Raw genomic sequence first — 17,783 nt, 5'->3', positions numbered from 1 at the left:
TGACACTAAGTATAGCAAAATACAAAACACATTGCAACATATCCTCCTAGAATGACACACACGCACACACACACACATACATATATATATATGTACACATATCCTAAACACATTCAATGATATTGAGGTCTGGGCTCTGAGGTTTATAATGCATTGTTCATCAGTAACTTCTTGTTTGATAAGTACGTTGTGATCTATAAGCTGTGTGCTTCAGGTTCTTATCATCCTGTAGAATGAACTTCTACAAACGCTTTCCAGAAGGTACTGCATGACTGTTTACTGTTTTTTTCCTGACAATGAAAAATTAACAACTTGTACTTAGGAGCTGTTTTGACTCGCAATTAAATAAACAAAAGAAAGGACTTCTGTACAGTGATGTATATACAACCATAGTGTGTGTACGGTATTATGTATGTACAGTACTGTTCTAAAGTTTGGAACCACCTGCTGTATTATAAATTTGTTTAATTTTATATATGAAAATAACTTATACAACACAGATTTCAATCTAATCAGCTCCAACAAGGTATTTCTAGATGTTTTATCTAAAACATTTAAGAATGTTGAGTTATTAGACACTAAGTTCTATACTGTAATTATGCACTTACAATAATTTTTTACCACTTTTTTGTAACATTTGATTACCATACGGGGCATTCTGGATGTTTTTTATACACCTTTCTCTCTGTGTGTGTATATACAGTTCTGTGAAAAAGTATTTGCCCCTCACTCAATTTCTTCTGTTTATGCTAATTTGTCACACACAAGTGTGTCACATCATCTGACTAATTTTAATACAAGATAAAGAAATTGGGAAGGGGTGCATACTTTTTCACAAAACTGTGTGTATATATATATACATATACTCCACTGTGCTCTTCTACAGTCATGTAAACCTATATTCAACACACACATGTAAAGGTTTAGCTTCTTAGGGAGTGAGAGCTGATGACGTGTGTGGGGAGGTGACCCCTGAGTGTGCTTTCAGCAGCCTGCACACACACACAGCCAACAGGGAGGAAAGAAATAAGTCCAGCCACACAGCCTTGATTTAGAGTTCCTGTCTGGTCATGTACACACACACAAGCACGGTGGGGCACTCACTTTGTCCCCATGTAATACTCAATCCCATTAAATTGCCCATACCATACAAAAGACAAGCCCCAAAATACCAGATTCATGTCACAGCGATACTCGGCAAAGAATCAAATTTCCACAATTTTCCTTTTTTGCCCAAATGTGGTCAATTAGTCAATACATGTTTGATGTCCAGTTTGATGTCTAGTTTTCAGTGGAGCTACAAGGCTAATGTAGCTAACAAGTTACAGAAATGTTATGTACACCCATTAGCATTGTGCAAACCATGAGGTTTCTGACACTGGATCATATATGATTATCTACAAAAATGAACAAAATAAGGCCACCTTAAAGAACCCCTACACTCAAAAATGTGTTTTTTCAATGGTTAACTTCTCCTGGATGGCTTATTCTAATTACACAGATTGCTATTTGCGTCAAACATGTTTCCACAATGCAGTTAACATTTTTCCAATGAAAACCCAGGCTTTCTCACTACTTCTGTAAAAAAAACAATTTGCAGTGCGCTACATAGCAGCTAATGAGAGGATCACAACGTGGTGTCAGGAAACTTACACCTATTGAGCATGTCTGTGCTAACGCAGCTAACTTGTTTGAGATGTTTGGACTGTGTAGTCGGGGGTTAGCTTAATTAGATAAATCAATTCTTCATTTAAAATTAAAAGTGTCAAATTTGTCTTCCACATCTAACTCATAAACTGTTGAATATGGTATGGTGAGCCATATAACTTTGGTAGAGTTATCCAAGTAGCAGGTAGCAGTTGTTTAGCATGCAACAGCACAGGTTTGTTTCTGGCTCACTGAAGCTTCGCTGATTCGAGTTTACAGGACAAAGCCTGAAATCTGAGGGAGTGAAGTGTTTTTGCTAGCACTAGGAGCTAGAGTTAGCTTAGCAAGCAGGCTAACCACACACCTCAATGCAGGTTCAACTGAGGCTCACTGATGCTTCATTTGCGCAAGTTCAGAAAATAAAGGCTTAATCTGAGGCAGAAAACTTTTGTGTGTGTGTGTGTGTGTGTGTGTGTGTGTGTGTGTGTGTGTGGAGTTGTTGTCAAAGCTTGTTCCACTATCCTGTCCTTGCTAGCAACAGAGGCTAGTGTTAGCACAGCGGGCAGACTAAAACAGTTTCACACATCAGTACAGGGGTTCAATACCTACAAGTTTAGAGGATAAAGACTCAAAACCGAGTGAATGAGTTAAGTGGTAAAGCTAGCACTACCATAATCAACTCCACTGTGCTCTCTTTAGCACTATGCAACAGTTAGCAATTGTTGCTCATTTATAATTGAACATTTATGGCATGATGAATAGAGAATTTCATTAGTCTATTTTCCAATTATTGATGTTACAGTAGGGGAATGTTTTTACTGCTTCTCTGCTCCATTTCATCTGCTCCTTTGAGTAGGGTCTGAAAATCAGGAGGCAAATTCTGCATATTCACAAATCTTTGCATAGCTGAAAGTCTGAAATTTGTCTGTCCTTTTTCTATTTTTATAGATAACAGCATGTAATACAACATCAGAACCCAGATAAGCAAGTCTGCTTGACATTACTTAACAACATGGTTTGAGGCAAGTGGTGATAATTCAGATATGCAGTTTGCACAATGCTAACTGGTGTGCATTAGTTTCCATTACTTGTGAGCTACATTAGCATTGCAGCTCCTGTGCAAAACTGCCCAGGCAAACTTAGGATGCCAAACCTGTCTTGGCTGATCAAATACATTTGAGTTAAGGGAAGAATTGTGTAAATATGACTGTTTTGCCAAACAATGCCTTTAACTTCAACATGCTGTAGTGTACTGAGGGCATGCACTCACCTGGCTGCAATGCCTCCCTGGCGGAGGTTGGAGACGCGGGGCTTGCCGTCCTTGTCGATGCCGCCGGACACAGTCAGGCCCAGGGTGGTGCCCTCTTTCTTCATCAGCTCCACGATGCTGGAGCCCTTAAACTCGTCTGCAGGGCAGGGAGGGGAGGGGTTAGAGCAGGAGCAGGACAGGCAGGACAAGAGCGGCCAGCAGTAGCAGAGGCGGCCCGCAGCCGCCATGCCGCCCCGTCTGCTCTCTGAAGAGTCTGAGTCTTCCCCCCTCTCTCTCTTTTTCTCTCTCTCTCTCTCTCACTCACACGCGTACACTATCTCCCTCTCTCACAGCTCTGACCAGTAATTAGAGAAACACTCAAGAGGATTCAGGCAGAGATAGAGTGAGAGAGAGAGAGTGAGAGTGTGTGTGAGAGAGAGAGAGCCCAGAGTGTGTGAGAGAGAGAGAGAGAGAGAGAGAGAGAGAGACAGACAGACAGAGAGAAAGGATGGAAATTTCTGAGAAAATGGAAAAACAAGCTAGAAAGAGATGAGGAGAACATTTCTGAGAGCAATCCTGTTCAAGAAAAAAGAGAAGGAGGGGATGGGAGAAAGCATGAGTTTCTCTTTCTCTCTCCCACCCTTTCTCACTCCCTCTCTTTCTCTAACAATTATTGCTGGTCAGGCAGACACACCCCTCCCCATCCTCTCTCCTCCATCGATGTGCTGTCATTCAATCCCTCCCTGAGATCATCACAGCCACATTAAGCAGGGATGCCTCTCGCATAGGCATGCTCCCCATCCTCCCCCCAGCTCCTCCATTGCCCTCAGATACAAAATACCACGCCTCTCCCGTAACCACTCACAGGCGTTTCAACTAGTTCAACTGCTTTTTTAAAACAGCATTTTAAAGCATTTTGTAATGATTTACATAATTCCTAATTCAGTTCGATGCAATGTGGTGGTGTCTCCGTTTTCGGATAAAGTGCAGGATTGAGTGCAGGAAAATCTGTCTAATGCTAACATGTTAATGTTGCCATTTTCAGTTAATGACAGCATTAACATTGTAAAATTACAATACTTCATAATAATGCAGTGACCAAATTAGCTTGGCCGCTCTGCTCTCAATTTTGAGGCATCTGTTGAATGTATTGTTCAATGCCTGTGTGTATTGAACTGGGAGGTTCACATTGAATGTTACAATACAATGTACTGCTACACCACTAACATTCTGATGCCCTAATGAAAGAATAAACAGAAAAGGAAGGTTTATCATTTGTTTATTGTGTGCACCATACTTGACTGCCTGATTTAGGAATTTATCTTTTTGTTTAATGTGACGCATACTTTCAGCTCCACAACAGAACTCTAACTTGTGCAACTTACATTGTACAAATTATATTTTCATTTAAAAAGTGTCCATATAGCCTATATCACCTACAGCTTACATATAGCTTATACATCAGTGTAGCTTATTCACCATTTCATGAATGAGATTTCATTAGTTTATCCAGCTAACTGCTGAACAGACCAAAAAGCAATGAAAGTGTGTGATTTTGATGAGCCAGCCTAGCCTAGATTTGCACTGACATTCCGCACTATCTGTTCCTCTAAAGTCCTGAGGACTACTCTAAACTCTCAAGAAATCACATTTCACCAAATCTCTGTACAGCAAACGACCGACTGTCGGTGATCACTTCAATAAAACCTGTGCAGCAAAAAAAAATAAAAAAAAATAAAAAAAATCAGCATCTCCGAGGGGCTCCAATTACATAAATGAGTGCTAACATGAGCTCAGATTTGTTTACCAGCAGATTTCTGTCTTGAGATTGAGCAATCATTTTTAAACCTGAAAACACCATGTAGCACAAAATATTTAGCTAGTTATAATTTATAGAATTTTATCAGCTCCACTTATTATATAGGTGCACTTTGTAGTTCTACAATTACAGATTGTAGTCCATCTGTTTCTCTGCATACCTTGTTAGCCCCCTTTTACCCTGTTCTTCAGTGGTCAGGACCCCCATGGACCCTCACAGAGCAGGTACTATTTGGGTGGTGGATCATTCTCAGCACTGCAGTAACACTGACGTGGTGGTGGTGTGTTAGTGTGTGTTGTGCCGGTCTGATTGGATCAGACACAGCAGTGCTGCTGGAGTTTTTAAACACTGTGTCCACTCACTGTCCTCTCTATTAGATGCATCTGCGTTGTTGGTCTACCTTGTAGACGTAAAGCCAGAGACAATAGCTCATCTCTTGCTGTACAGTATGAGCTAATCATCCTATAGTCGTTCATTGGTGGTCATAGGATGCTGCCCACAGGATGCTGTTGACTGGATAATTTTGGTTGGTGGACTATTCTCAGTCCAGCAGTGACACCGAGGTATTTAAAAACTCCAGCAGCACTGCTGTGTCAGATCCACTCAGACCAGCGCAACACACACTAACACAAAATATCTTTCATGAATATATTTTTACTGAGCATATTTTATTGAACTGAAAATGATTTGACTATTTATCCATAGTCATTGCATTCAACTAAACCAGCTATAACTTATTTGTGTTTGACATTTTACATAGTGTAGCATCTCGCTACCAGCTCATTCGGCCGTGGACACGCGGGAGGCGTGGCCATGCAGAGCAGCAAGTGTGGTGTGCCATGGGTATTGCCATGGCAGCAGTGAGAGAGACTTAAAACATGTTAATAGTTGTTGTGGCTTAAACGCTGTATGTATGTGCTTGTTGGGCTATTCTGTGGGTTTATGGGGTAGTTATGCAGTGTCAATGCCTACCGTCCAGTATGGATGTGCTGTTATTGATGACCTGCCTGCTATCCTAGCTGTTCAGTAGCGCTGAGCAGCAGATTTCCCCTGCTGTATGTAAATAAAAGAGCATGAGTTTGAAGCGCTATGGTTCCCATGCTGCCTTCTTCTATGCCAACGCCATAATGTATATAGATAATAATAACCATTACATTTAATCGCCTTTGCTGATGAAACTTGTGTTAATTTAGGCTACAATGTTAGTGGCTTAAATATTGAATATTATACAGAGAAAAAAATACTAACATCACAAATGAACTTTGTGGTAAATGTTTAAACCAATCCAACTGAAATGGTGTTTTCAAATGACCTATTACATTAGTGGTATTACAACCCCATTCCCAAAAAAGTTGGGACGTTGTGCAGAATGTAAATAAAAATAGGATGCAATAATACGCAAATCATGTAAATCACATTTTTAAAGGAAAATACTACAAAGACAACATATCAGATGTTGAAACAGAAAGTTTATTGTGTTTTGAAAAATATTTGCCCATTTTGAATTTGATGCCAACAACACATTCCAAAAAAGTTGGGATGGGGGCATGTTTACCACTGTATTTCATCACCTCTTCTTTTGGTCTTTAGCCCGGAGGATACAGCCTCAATGATTTCCAAAAAGAAATTCAAATGTTGATTCGTCGGACCACAGGACACTTTTCCACTTCCGCTCTGTCCACTTTAACTGAGCTCAGGCCCAGAGAAGGTGGCAGCATTCCTGGATCCTGTTTATATATGGGTTCTTATTTGCATTTTAGAGTTTTAATTTGCATTTGTGGATGCAGTGATGAACTGTTTTCACAGACAGTGGTTTTCAGAAGTATTCCTGAACCCATGCAGTGATTTCCACTACAGAATCGTGTTTTTAATGCAGTGCTGTCTGAGGGCCCAAACATCACGGCTAGCAAATACTGATTTTTGGCTTTGTCCCCTGCATACAGAGATTTCTCCAGATTCTCTGAATCTTTTAATATTGTTATGTACCATAGAAGATGAAAAGCAGAATTTCTTTGCTGTTTTACATTGAGAAACGTTATTCTTGAATTGTTGCACTATTTGCTCATGCAGTCTTTCACAGAGTGGTGAACCCCTCCTCATCTTTACTTCTGAAAGACTCAGCTTCTCTGAGATGCTTTTTTATACCCTATCATGTTACTGACCTGTTGCCAATTAATAACCAGGTGTTTTTTTAGCATTACACAACTTTACCAGCCTTTTGCTTCCCCTGTCCAAACTTTTTTGGAACATGTTGCCGGCTTCAAATTCAAAATTTTCTAATTTTTGGACAAACAATATGTTGTACACCTCTGGTCACAACTGCAGTGATTCACTTTAGTGGTCACAGCATGTACACTCCAGCCATGGTGGGGACAGATTTGAAACTTAGCCCTAAACGGGGCCATATGGATTGTGGTGGGGGGTAGGGATGTCATAACATGCCCCAGGGCAGACAGGGGTCAGCGGGATTGCCGATTCCTGACCTGCCCTTGAACTGGGTCTGCAGCCTCTCCGTGAAGGATGGTGCAGAATGCTGAGAGACAGGGTACGAGCTGCATTCTGACAACAGCCAGCACAGCAACCCATTAAAGAACACAGAGGTGGTATATTATAAACAATAATGAGAGAAGAAATAATTATCTAAATAACTCTAGAAAAAGGTGAATGCAGTGTGTGTCAAACAGTGGCTTACAGAATTGACTGGTACATTATATCTGAAGAGAAACTGATACACTGTGTTTAATTTTTCCCCCTCAGCTCCACTTATGGTGTTTTGTGAGTTTATGAACCAACAGCAGCCAACAATCAATTTTACTTGACTTCTACTCTGGAATTAAATAGGCTGTTTTTGATAGTGTGCCTTTAAAATCGATATATGTACATAATCTCTGTTCTGATTGAATGCCCTGCATTGTGCAGCCCAGGTGGAAACGCTCAGTGTGAACAAGAAGAGCTCAAACTATTGTAGGCTAAATACAATTGTATTCAAAATCCTGTAGGTGGACATATGTAAGATACATGTAGCATATATGCAGCTCGTATCTGGGCTGTATGGACTGGGAAGTGAATAGAGCACTCTAAAATTCTTTGGATGTATAAATACTACATCAAATTTTAGACTTATTTTTAAAAGTGAGCAACATTTGGTCTTACACTATATAGGCCCTTTAAGAAATAGGTTAAGGGTGCAGGGGGCTCATGCTGTTCACACTCCTTTTTCTGAAGGCAGAAAAAACAAAGTCCACTGCATGGTCTTTTTTGGAGGTGCTGTGTTTTTCAAGTGGTGTTTCTGGCTGCGCATCTCCCTCTTGTTAAGTAAGAATAGCGCTGTAACAGTCAATTAGCTGTTCTAGCTGGCTACTATTTCCATAGCATGGTGCTGCAAATAAAAACAAGATACAATAAAAACAGCTACTTTTTATTTGACCATTTCAGTCCGTATAATCATAGAGTTCAATGATACTCAGTGAATGCAACCGCTTATCCGTCCTCCATTACAACTGTCAGTGAAAGCCCACTTTACCTTCAGTCTGACTGGTCGGCATAGAAAATGTGTATGATGTAGGCTACTTCAAGTTTAAAGAGGAATTGAACTATTTTTTCTAAATTTGTGCATAATGATAGGGTTAGGATGTAAGCAAAGTCATTCAGAGTGGTTTGATATGAAATGATGCGTTCTATAGAAACATATTGAGTTCACAGTGGTGGTGACATCTGAATTGTTTAATGCCTCTAAAAAGCTATCTCACAGAAAGTTATTATATGAAATGGTTATGAATATGCTGTCCAATGCAACATTAGTTTGCGATACTTTTCAGGTGTTTTTGGCCTAAAATATTTTTAATCTATTTATGCTGGAGAGGTACACGCAGAGTGTTGTGAGGCAAAATAGTCCCTGAAAAAACCTGTTTAAGATTTACCACTATTTTACCATCATCAACATTACATATAAAAACTGAGAGGACACATGTAGATTCACTAGTGGTTTTGGATGGTGAATATAATGCCTATATTTGTGCTGTAGACGCCGCAACCTCTGATTCCTATCACCAGCATTGTAAAATAAAAAAAAATCTGAGTTGGTAGGTTTCTTTACAATGAAACATTTCACATCAAACCACTCTGAATGCTTACATCTCAACTACTGAATTATGCAGAAAATTTGAAAAAAATGGTGGAATTTGCCTTTAATGTTTTTCAAGTCGGGGCACCTGGAGTACTCAGGACAAAAGACAGCCACAGAGAGTGCGTAAAATGTGAGGCACCGGTAAAATTAGTGAGCAAAACCATCTCATTAAAAACAACTGGAAAAAGTGCCTCGGTCTGCAATAAAGACTCTCTGAGTATGGGATTAGGGTTTTGGTTTTTAATGTAAAGGAGTGAGCGAATTTGTTACATTCTTTATATCTACGTGCTTGAGTTTCATTCTGGTGCGATCTTATCTGCTCTACTGTGTACGTGTTAAGAGTTTCTATTATTATTAACTACTGATAAATACTGGAACGTTACACTCTGCACAATGCCTGCTTGCAAATACACATTTATTCAAATGTCTTTAATCATTTGTTTTACTTTTAAATTATCCTTTTGTTCTTTCCTCGTTTGTTGATGTATCTAATAAGAATACCTTTAAAAACAAAGAATAAAGAAGAGCAACTAATACAGCCTAATAAGAGGACTGTAATAAAGCACTCATATGCCTGGGTGTATGTGTGTGTGTATATGTGTGTGTGTGTGTGTGTGTGTGTGTGTGTGTGTGCCCAATAGCAGAAAATAAACACCTCATCCTGAGGAAAAATGAGACTCAATATCCAAGCGAGGCGTTTCAATCGATCATGTGGTCCGTGTTTCAGACCGGCCTTTGAAAATGAATTGCGGGAAAAGTGCCTTCAGTTTGCCTCGCGCTTTCATCTAATAAGTTGATTAAAAATAACTCGGCCCAGCTGAGGATCCTTCAGACAGCGAAATTATGGAGGAACGGATTACAAATGTAACTGTCATCGACGCCCCTTTCGTTTGGGTGAAGAATAAATTGCGGGAACGTTTCGGAGGGTCTGTGACAGTAGTGAATTAATCCCATCCTACGTGTCACACACCACCTTGACTATTAACAGGGAAAAATGTACACTATCAAAATAAAACGGCAAAATTCAATTACACTAAATGACTGCTGTCTCATAATTTTGCATGATAAAACTGTTCTTCTGAGAGTACTGCATGTTGAGGATGATCTTGTGCAATACAGACTGTCTCCAAGTCAAACCGCAGCCAAACCAAAAGTACACTAACAGAAATAAAAATCGGCTATATTATATTACACTGAACGGCTGCTGTATTATAGTTGTGCGTGATAAAGCTGTTCTCCTAATAGTAGTGTACGATGAGGTTCTTCTCGTGCAACATAAACCCTCTACAAACCACACCCAAAGCCAAAAACATCTATCAGGACAAAGCCAGGTAAATTATTGTGCACTAAATGACTGTATATGGTTCTGCTAACAGGACTGCATATTACAAGTATTTTGTGGAGGTTTCTAGCTCTATCCTGCTAAACTTTGGACCTAGTAGGCCTTGCAGTCTGACGCCAAACCATACCACCCAAATCTTCCAATAACACTACTAAGGAATAGGTCACCATGGCTCAAGTGCGTGAATTGTTGGGCCAGAGAAAAGATTTTTATAGAACTTTGCTTGAACAACAGCAGAAAAGCTCCAAAACTTGTATACAGATCATAGTTGATTCTTCAAACAGGAGGACTGATGATCTATCAAAGCAAGTTTATGATCTCAAGGTGAGTCTAAAAATGACTCAAAAGGAGTCTGATGAGTTTAATGTTTCGAACTTTGTCAAAGAACATTAATGAAAACAGGACAGACTTGGACATGGTTTGCAAAATTTTGATCCCAATCTCAGATAAAGTTCTGGAATTCAGTTTCTGTCGCTGCTACACTGATACTTTTTTTGTTTTAAAAGACTGAAAAAAGCATGTCAACATGGCTTTGGAACATACTCATCTTACACATTTAGCAGTCTGAAGTATCTCCACAAGGGGAGCTATCTGCACAAAATTTCCTTTTGTGGACACCAATTAATGAGAAGAAACCAACATACACCATCAGCAGCTCACAAACAAGTTTCTACAGTAACAAATTTTAAAAAAAGAAGCGAAACAGATTATTACCAAAATATCTTGAGTAAGTTAATATGTTAGTAAATGTTAATGCAGAAATACATAAATTAAAGACAGCATAGGAAACAGGTATAAGGTACAGCGTATAGCGTGTCTGTTTGCAGTATGCACACATGGGGTTGGGGGGGCGATTTGGGTAAAATCAATAATTTATCAAGAATATATTGTGCTAACTACTTTAGATCTACACTTTTAGATGACCCTGCTCCAAAAATCTCACCTAAATTTGCCAATAAAAAAAACAAAAAAACAAAAAAAAAACAGGTCAATTCATTTCCAACTCATTACTGATTTTTATACAGTGTTGCTCTAGGACTCCATGACAAGGTTCTTCTTGTGCCATATAAACCCTCTCCAAGCAAAACTACACCCAAACCACAGCATCATCAGCACTATCCATCAGAGTCCATCAGCAGCAGGGCCCTGCTGTTCAGCTGTACCGGCAGACCACTGGCAGGTGATCCAACATCCCAACACAGAATGTCAGCAGGCAAAACAATGTGGAGTGACAGTGTGTGATTGCTACATGATGATCATTGTTACATTATGCTCTCAGGGTTGGCTGCCTTGAGATCAGTTCACTGAAGGTTCAGCCCAATACGCTGCTGGAGCCCCAGAGACGGACCCTCGGAGCCGGGCCGAGATGAAGCTGAGCTTTAGGCGACGGTGGGACAGGTGTGCAGGATGATAAGTTAATTCTATTACTTGCTCCTTGGTCTTTTTTTCGATTTCGGCCCCTCACTTTTGCTCGCTCTCTCTTGGCTCTAGGTAATGCGGAATCGCCTGACAGTGTTGCCACGGTGACCAGGAGAGCCATCATATTTCTGAGCATGAAGGTCTTTTTTTTGGCATTAAATGTGATGGACTGCGGCAGACAGACACACAGACAGAGAGAGAGAGAGAGAGAGAGAGAGAGAGAGAGAGAGAGAGAGAGAGAGAGAGAGACAAGAAAGATACACAGAGAATTAAGTGCTTAATTAATGACCCTGTCTATGAGCTGTAATGGTCAGAGCTAAATCCAACAATGACTCTGCTGACGTTTGTGCTGGCATTAAGCCTATAAATGTGGAGAAGGTTAGGCCAAGAAGGTACATTCTAGGTACATTCTAGACAGAACATTTGATAATGTATTTATCTGCTATAATCTGTAATAACTCACTGTTTAAATGCTACAATGCAAATTTGATTACTTAATACAATGTAGTTGTAGCCAATTCCACCTGCTGGTTAGATCTCCCCCATTACATGATGCTACCATGCTAGGAGTGTGAAGGCCAGCACGTTTCCAAAAATACAGGGAAAGCCATCTGTGTTTTGACAAACTGGACAGCTCAACACGCTTGGAGGAGAACACTAACTGCCAATTCTGTTTTGTCAGCTTTGGCTAACATTGTGCTGAGGCTAATTAGGCTTGCTTAAACAAGCCATGGATGGATGTGGCACTGCTGGTAGGAATGTGCATTCTGACTACTTTTGAAATTTGAGTATCTGTAAGATAAGGCTGAAAAATTAATCGTTTTTTCATTGAAATAGCAATTTGAAAAAGTCTTCAAGACTGCAATTTTTTATTATAGTCTTATTATAGTCTATTATCAACAACACTGATATGCTGCAAGTTTTAAATTGGGAAATTTAACCTAATAACTTGAAGTTTGTGAACTAATTTTAGATAGATCCAATCAGAAGCAACCAAACATCCATGTGCTGTGACATTACAACCACAAATAACTGGCAGGCTGGCGCAGTGTGCTAAGCTTTCAAGTCTCAAACCAGAAAAAGCATATGCCGGTCTTCTTAGCCAAAAAAAACTCAATTTATAGAAAACAATAGCATTTTAAATCATATTTGCAATTTTGGTCAGTAAAATTGCAAGTCGATATTTTCCAAAATCATTCTGCTTAGATGGCGGTGCCACTTGGAAGCCGAAATAGTGATAGTATAAAAAAAAGTTAATGCATGTTAAGGTTAATGTATGAGAAAGTAACACCATTATTTTCAGAGCAATTTTGAAGTCTGGTAGCGAAACATTCAACACAAACCATTAAAAAAAATGAACACATAAGGTTTTCATATAATAATGACAACACGTCAATTTAGAGAAGATATTGTGGGCTCTAGTCTCTCTTTTAAGAAATGACCACAGTCACTTTGAAGTCCCTACACACAGAATGCACTACACATTGTATTATGATGCACCACAAGCCTTTAAATATCACAGCTTTCATTAAATTCAAATATTAATTCAAATGTCACAAAAGTAAAGTGAAATGCACTCAAAGAAAGTCACCAGACAAATTTATATATGCTGTCACCATTATCGTCATCATCATAATCATAATCATCACATCTTACTTATAAATAGAGTGTTATATTTCAAATGCCAGCAACTATTTTTTATCAGAGCTTCACATTGTAAGATCCTCACAGGATATGATAAATATAAATATCCCATACCCCGTGAAAAAGTGTGTAAGAAGGCAGAGAGAGAAGGCAACGTTATTACACAATTCATACATTACCACTTCAAAGGCCTGCAGAATTCATTCACTGCAGCTCTTCAAATTAATAACTGAAAGTGACAATTTTCCATTGGAGTTTTAAAGTTCAGATATTTGCACTTAATAATTAATTGTCACATTGCTGATGCTCAATCAAGTGTGAGCTAGACGTTATTAAACTGAATCTCACAGCTCCCATTCTGTTCCTCTAGTCAATTTATATAGCTCTTTCTTCATTCAGAGGGAAAGCAGTGATGCTTTGATCGCAGCTCTCTCTCCCTCCCTCTCTCTCTCTGCTAATTTTAGAGCTATGAATGAGAATAGTCATGCAACAGCAATAACTGGACCCAGAGTCATAGTGGACAAAACACACAATGACAAAAGCACTAGATTGGAGTCTAATTTTAGGATTAATTACATTTTAATCTTGGTAATTGCGTGACTTCCGAATTGAATCAGCAGATTGGAAAAATGCCCATCTGTATGTAAGTGGTCGACTGTTGAATTAGTGGAATTGTAATTAGACTGACCCTTGCTGGACATAAAACTGGAGTGCAGAAACAGTCTGTAATGAGTAACTAGACATTCATTCATTCAGCAGCTCCAGCAATAAAGAACTGGCAAAGAAAAAATTACTTTTACTTTGTCTTTTAGGCTGTTTCTATGCCTCCAGAATTCGCTCAAGTCCACCAGTTTTTTTGTGACAATTTCTTTTTCATCTGGCTCAGAGTTTCACACTGCAGTAGCTAAAGTGCACCAAATTACACATGTGGGTGTTTGTTTACTGGCCAGAAATTTTGGGATACAAGCGCTTTGTTACATCGGTCACCATGAAAACAGGAAAACAGAGAGACGTACATGTAGAAAAGCAGCCTTACTTGATATCTGCTTCTTTATGATTGATATGCCCATTTGAATTTAATCAATCAGATGGATGATGGTTCCGCCATCCATGTGTCAAAATCAAACACTTTTTTATCGCTTTTCTGCTGTTATTAGCAGCAGCTCATGTTGTAAGAAAGTTTTTTTTTTTTACGAAAAAAGAAAAAAAAAGTTTTTCTTGAGTGTTGATCAAGAAACAGACAGATTATGAGGACAGCAGACGCCCCTTAATAGGCCAACAAGTGGAATCTAGAAACTGCATCCAAAGGCTGGGCACCATTCAAGTTCTAGCACGAGAGAAAACCTTAGATTTTATTCTGGAAACTGGCAACTGAGAACTCCTTAATCAGGCCAAAATGTCAAGAACATCCAGACATTCCTGACCCCAAGAACTGACCTCAGCAAACTGCATTTCCACTCAAGCAGAGAACAACCACATGCACCCACGTCAACCACCCACAGTATGGTGCTACTGAAGACACCATTGACCTTAAAGTGAATAAGAAATAATTAGATCTGAACACCTGTGATTTATCAGCTCAATCAAATGCGTCATCTGAACTTGGTCAGCATGCTCAATACACATTATGCAGTTTCAGTGGCTCAATAAGTAATAATTATTTCTAGGGCTGGAACAATAAGCAATTTTGAAAAATTCATGAATTGGGACAAAATATCAGAACACACATATACATATATATACATATACATATATATATATATATATATATATATATATACACATACATATATCTTTCTTTTTTTCATTATTTCACACCATGAGTAATTTAATTCAAGTCATATGCAATATTCATATGTAAATAAATTTATATGTTCTGCTGATTTTCTAAGTAACAGATCTTCTATAGGGAACAAACTAAAATATGGCATTTTATGACAAATTTAAATGCACAATTTCTATTTATTTGCTTAGTTTAACATCTTGGAAACAAAAATTATGAAACATAAAATGTACAATATAAGCTTGCCGGACAAAATTAGTCACCTGTGACTGAAACGTATCTAATAGCGTGTAATACCTCCACGAGCACAAATAGCAGCTGCAATTCGATTTGGCATGGACTGGACAAGTTTCTGGATGTAGGCGACATCAATGTTCAGCCACACTTGCATCAAAGAACTGCACGGTTCGACCAGATTTGGCACATGCCTTCCCTGGCGTCTTACTCTACTGCTGGTGGACCCATATGACCATATGCTTCGATACACCTTCCTTCACACTATGGCCCAAATGCAATCACTCCTTTTTGACAATCATTCTGCTTTGCGACCTATTTTCACACATCAAACTAGACATTCACTGCACTGTACCACCCCTTCTCAATCTATGAATCCCGTCACACATGGGTATTTATAGCTTGATCATCCTAATGCAGGAGCCTGAAGTTACTACCACCTTAAACACGCAAGGTGACTACTGTTTTGTCCTGGGAGCTTATTGTGTGCAGGCCACATTTTATGTCTTAGTATTTTTTACAATTAGTTAAATTCGGCAAATAAACAGCCATTGTGCATTAAAATGTGCAGCAGCGTGTTCTCCGCAGAGGATGTGTTAACTCCTTTCACTTACTAAATCAACAAAACATGTAATTTGACAAACTTTTGATCAAACTTTTATATGTGACTCTACATATTCTGCACATCACGGACAGTTTGTTTGTGCCAGAAGGAGGCATGCAGCGATATGGAGTTTTATAGACAAATAACAAAACAAAAAAAAAATTTGTTTAAAATATTTTTCACATCAGAGCTCAGGGTTTCTCCTGCAGTTTGTTTGCTCATTTTAATGCTTGGAGCTCTGAGTTGAAGCAGAGTCTTAAGATCCACCACACACACACACACATATATATATATGTATATATATATATATATATATATATATACACAGCTCCTACATGAATCAGTGGAACGCTACTACATCTGTGACTCACACTGTATAAAGAAAAAATCTATTGTTACTACTCGATAGATTACTTTCTTTCTCAGCATCTTTTTCCTGCGTTTCCATTGTTATAAGAAGCACATTGGACTTGATGTTAAGGTTTTAGTGTGTTAAATATGTAAAAATGATAATGTAAAAATAATAGATTTCATGGTAGTTATTGATTATTTTTGATAAAACTGGTGAGTGGTCCCTGTTCTATTTATTTATATAGTAATCAAACATTATTTGATTAGTCGACTATCCTAACTATTATGCATTCTGTCCTTTTTGTTTACATCTGTGTGACAAGTAATTTCTTCCTTTAAGCCACAATAAAACACCTTTCTGTAATATTTTGCCATTTATCACAATGACCATGTTGTATTGATTTTTTTTTCTTTTTTAGTAAACAATGTGTCAATTTTGTGCCATTGTCAATGCTGCCAATTATTAATTGCTACCAAGCAAGAATGTTGCTGCATCGGCTGCATTAATCACATCCTCTCACAATAAAGACGTCAGTGTTGACGCTAGTATCCAGCAGTCTTTACTACAGGGAGCAAAGGCTACTGGGAGATATATTTTCAGCAGAGGGCTGCTGCTTACCCGTGTACAGCCGACTGGAAGAGAAAGTTCCAGCAAGTGGTTCCTCATTTATCATGAAAGTTTCAGGCAGGCACACAGGGTAGGGAAGCGCTGTGCTGCATACGCAGCAGGCTCCAGGCTCAGCCTCACCACTCACCCACCACCGACAGCCTACAGCCCCTAGAGGAGTCCTCCAATCAGTCCTCTGCACAAGGACGTTTCAATTCAAAACCAAATCAAGAAGTCCCTCAGTACACTGTCCCCGGAGTCCCTTGAAAAGAGCTTTACAAATGACTACAAATAATGGCCTTACAGAGCGAGGCACAGCTTACAGGTTCATAAGACTCCAAGTTCAGGCTGTTATAGTAATCGTTTCGAAACAGCATTGAGAAATCGAAGTAATGAATGTCTAAAAGAGTGCACTGTTATTTAAAATCACTGATACATCCCTCGGTCTCTTCTCAGGGTCTCTCATTTGTGGTTTATATGAAAACCACTGTGACTTAAACTAGGCATCTGGGTGCATCCTATCATAGGGTATAGCAGGGCAGGGGTTGGTGGGGGCGGAGTTCAGGAGTTATACATGCACTCACGCTCAAATGATGGAGCTGTTTTTCTGAAGTGGCTTATAAATCATAGGGGTTATGATTTGGGGTTTATTTTATAAGAAGCCTGGCACTTGTCAAGAACTTTCATGTAGAGTTGCAAGCAAAAGTTTGGAAATAACATTTCATTGATTTGCTAAAAAAAAAGGTTAACATTCCCCCTAGAGAGGACACACTTCTGCACACTTTAATGCACAATTACTGAACATTGGCTGAATTTAACATATTGAAGAAATGTGGCTGATACAAAAGATGTCATATTTTATATTTTGTGTTTTATTTTATTGCAATATGTCAAGCTATGTAAACAGAAGCTGTTGCTGAAAATTGCCGTACACTCTATGGCGGTACTTACAGAGCAG

At 38.9% G+C, this 17,783-nt stretch overlaps 1 protein-coding gene across 3 annotated transcripts in view; it reads right to left on the bottom strand.

Annotated features, from left to right (window-relative positions):
• grip1 (glutamate receptor interacting protein 1) overlaps positions 1–17,783 on the bottom strand; it is a 398,944-nt gene that overhangs the window by 97,238 nt on the left and 283,923 nt on the right. For all 3 annotated transcript variants that reach the window (XM_036577554.1, XM_036577553.1, XM_036577555.1), the window contains exon 3: positions 2,918–3,053. In XM_036577554.1, coding sequence (XP_036433447.1) covers positions 2,918–3,053 — 136 coding nt within the window. The remainder of the gene's footprint in view (positions 1–2,917; positions 3,054–17,783) is intronic.

Source organism: Colossoma macropomum, unplaced genomic scaffold (assembly GCF_904425465.1).
Source record: "Colossoma macropomum unplaced genomic scaffold, Colossoma_macropomum, whole genome shotgun sequence".
NCBI classification, from domain to species: Eukaryota; Metazoa; Chordata; class Actinopteri; order Characiformes; family Serrasalmidae; genus Colossoma; species Colossoma macropomum.
Note: the sequence above shows the minus strand (reverse complement) of the source record. Positions and strands in the feature narration are given on the sequence as shown.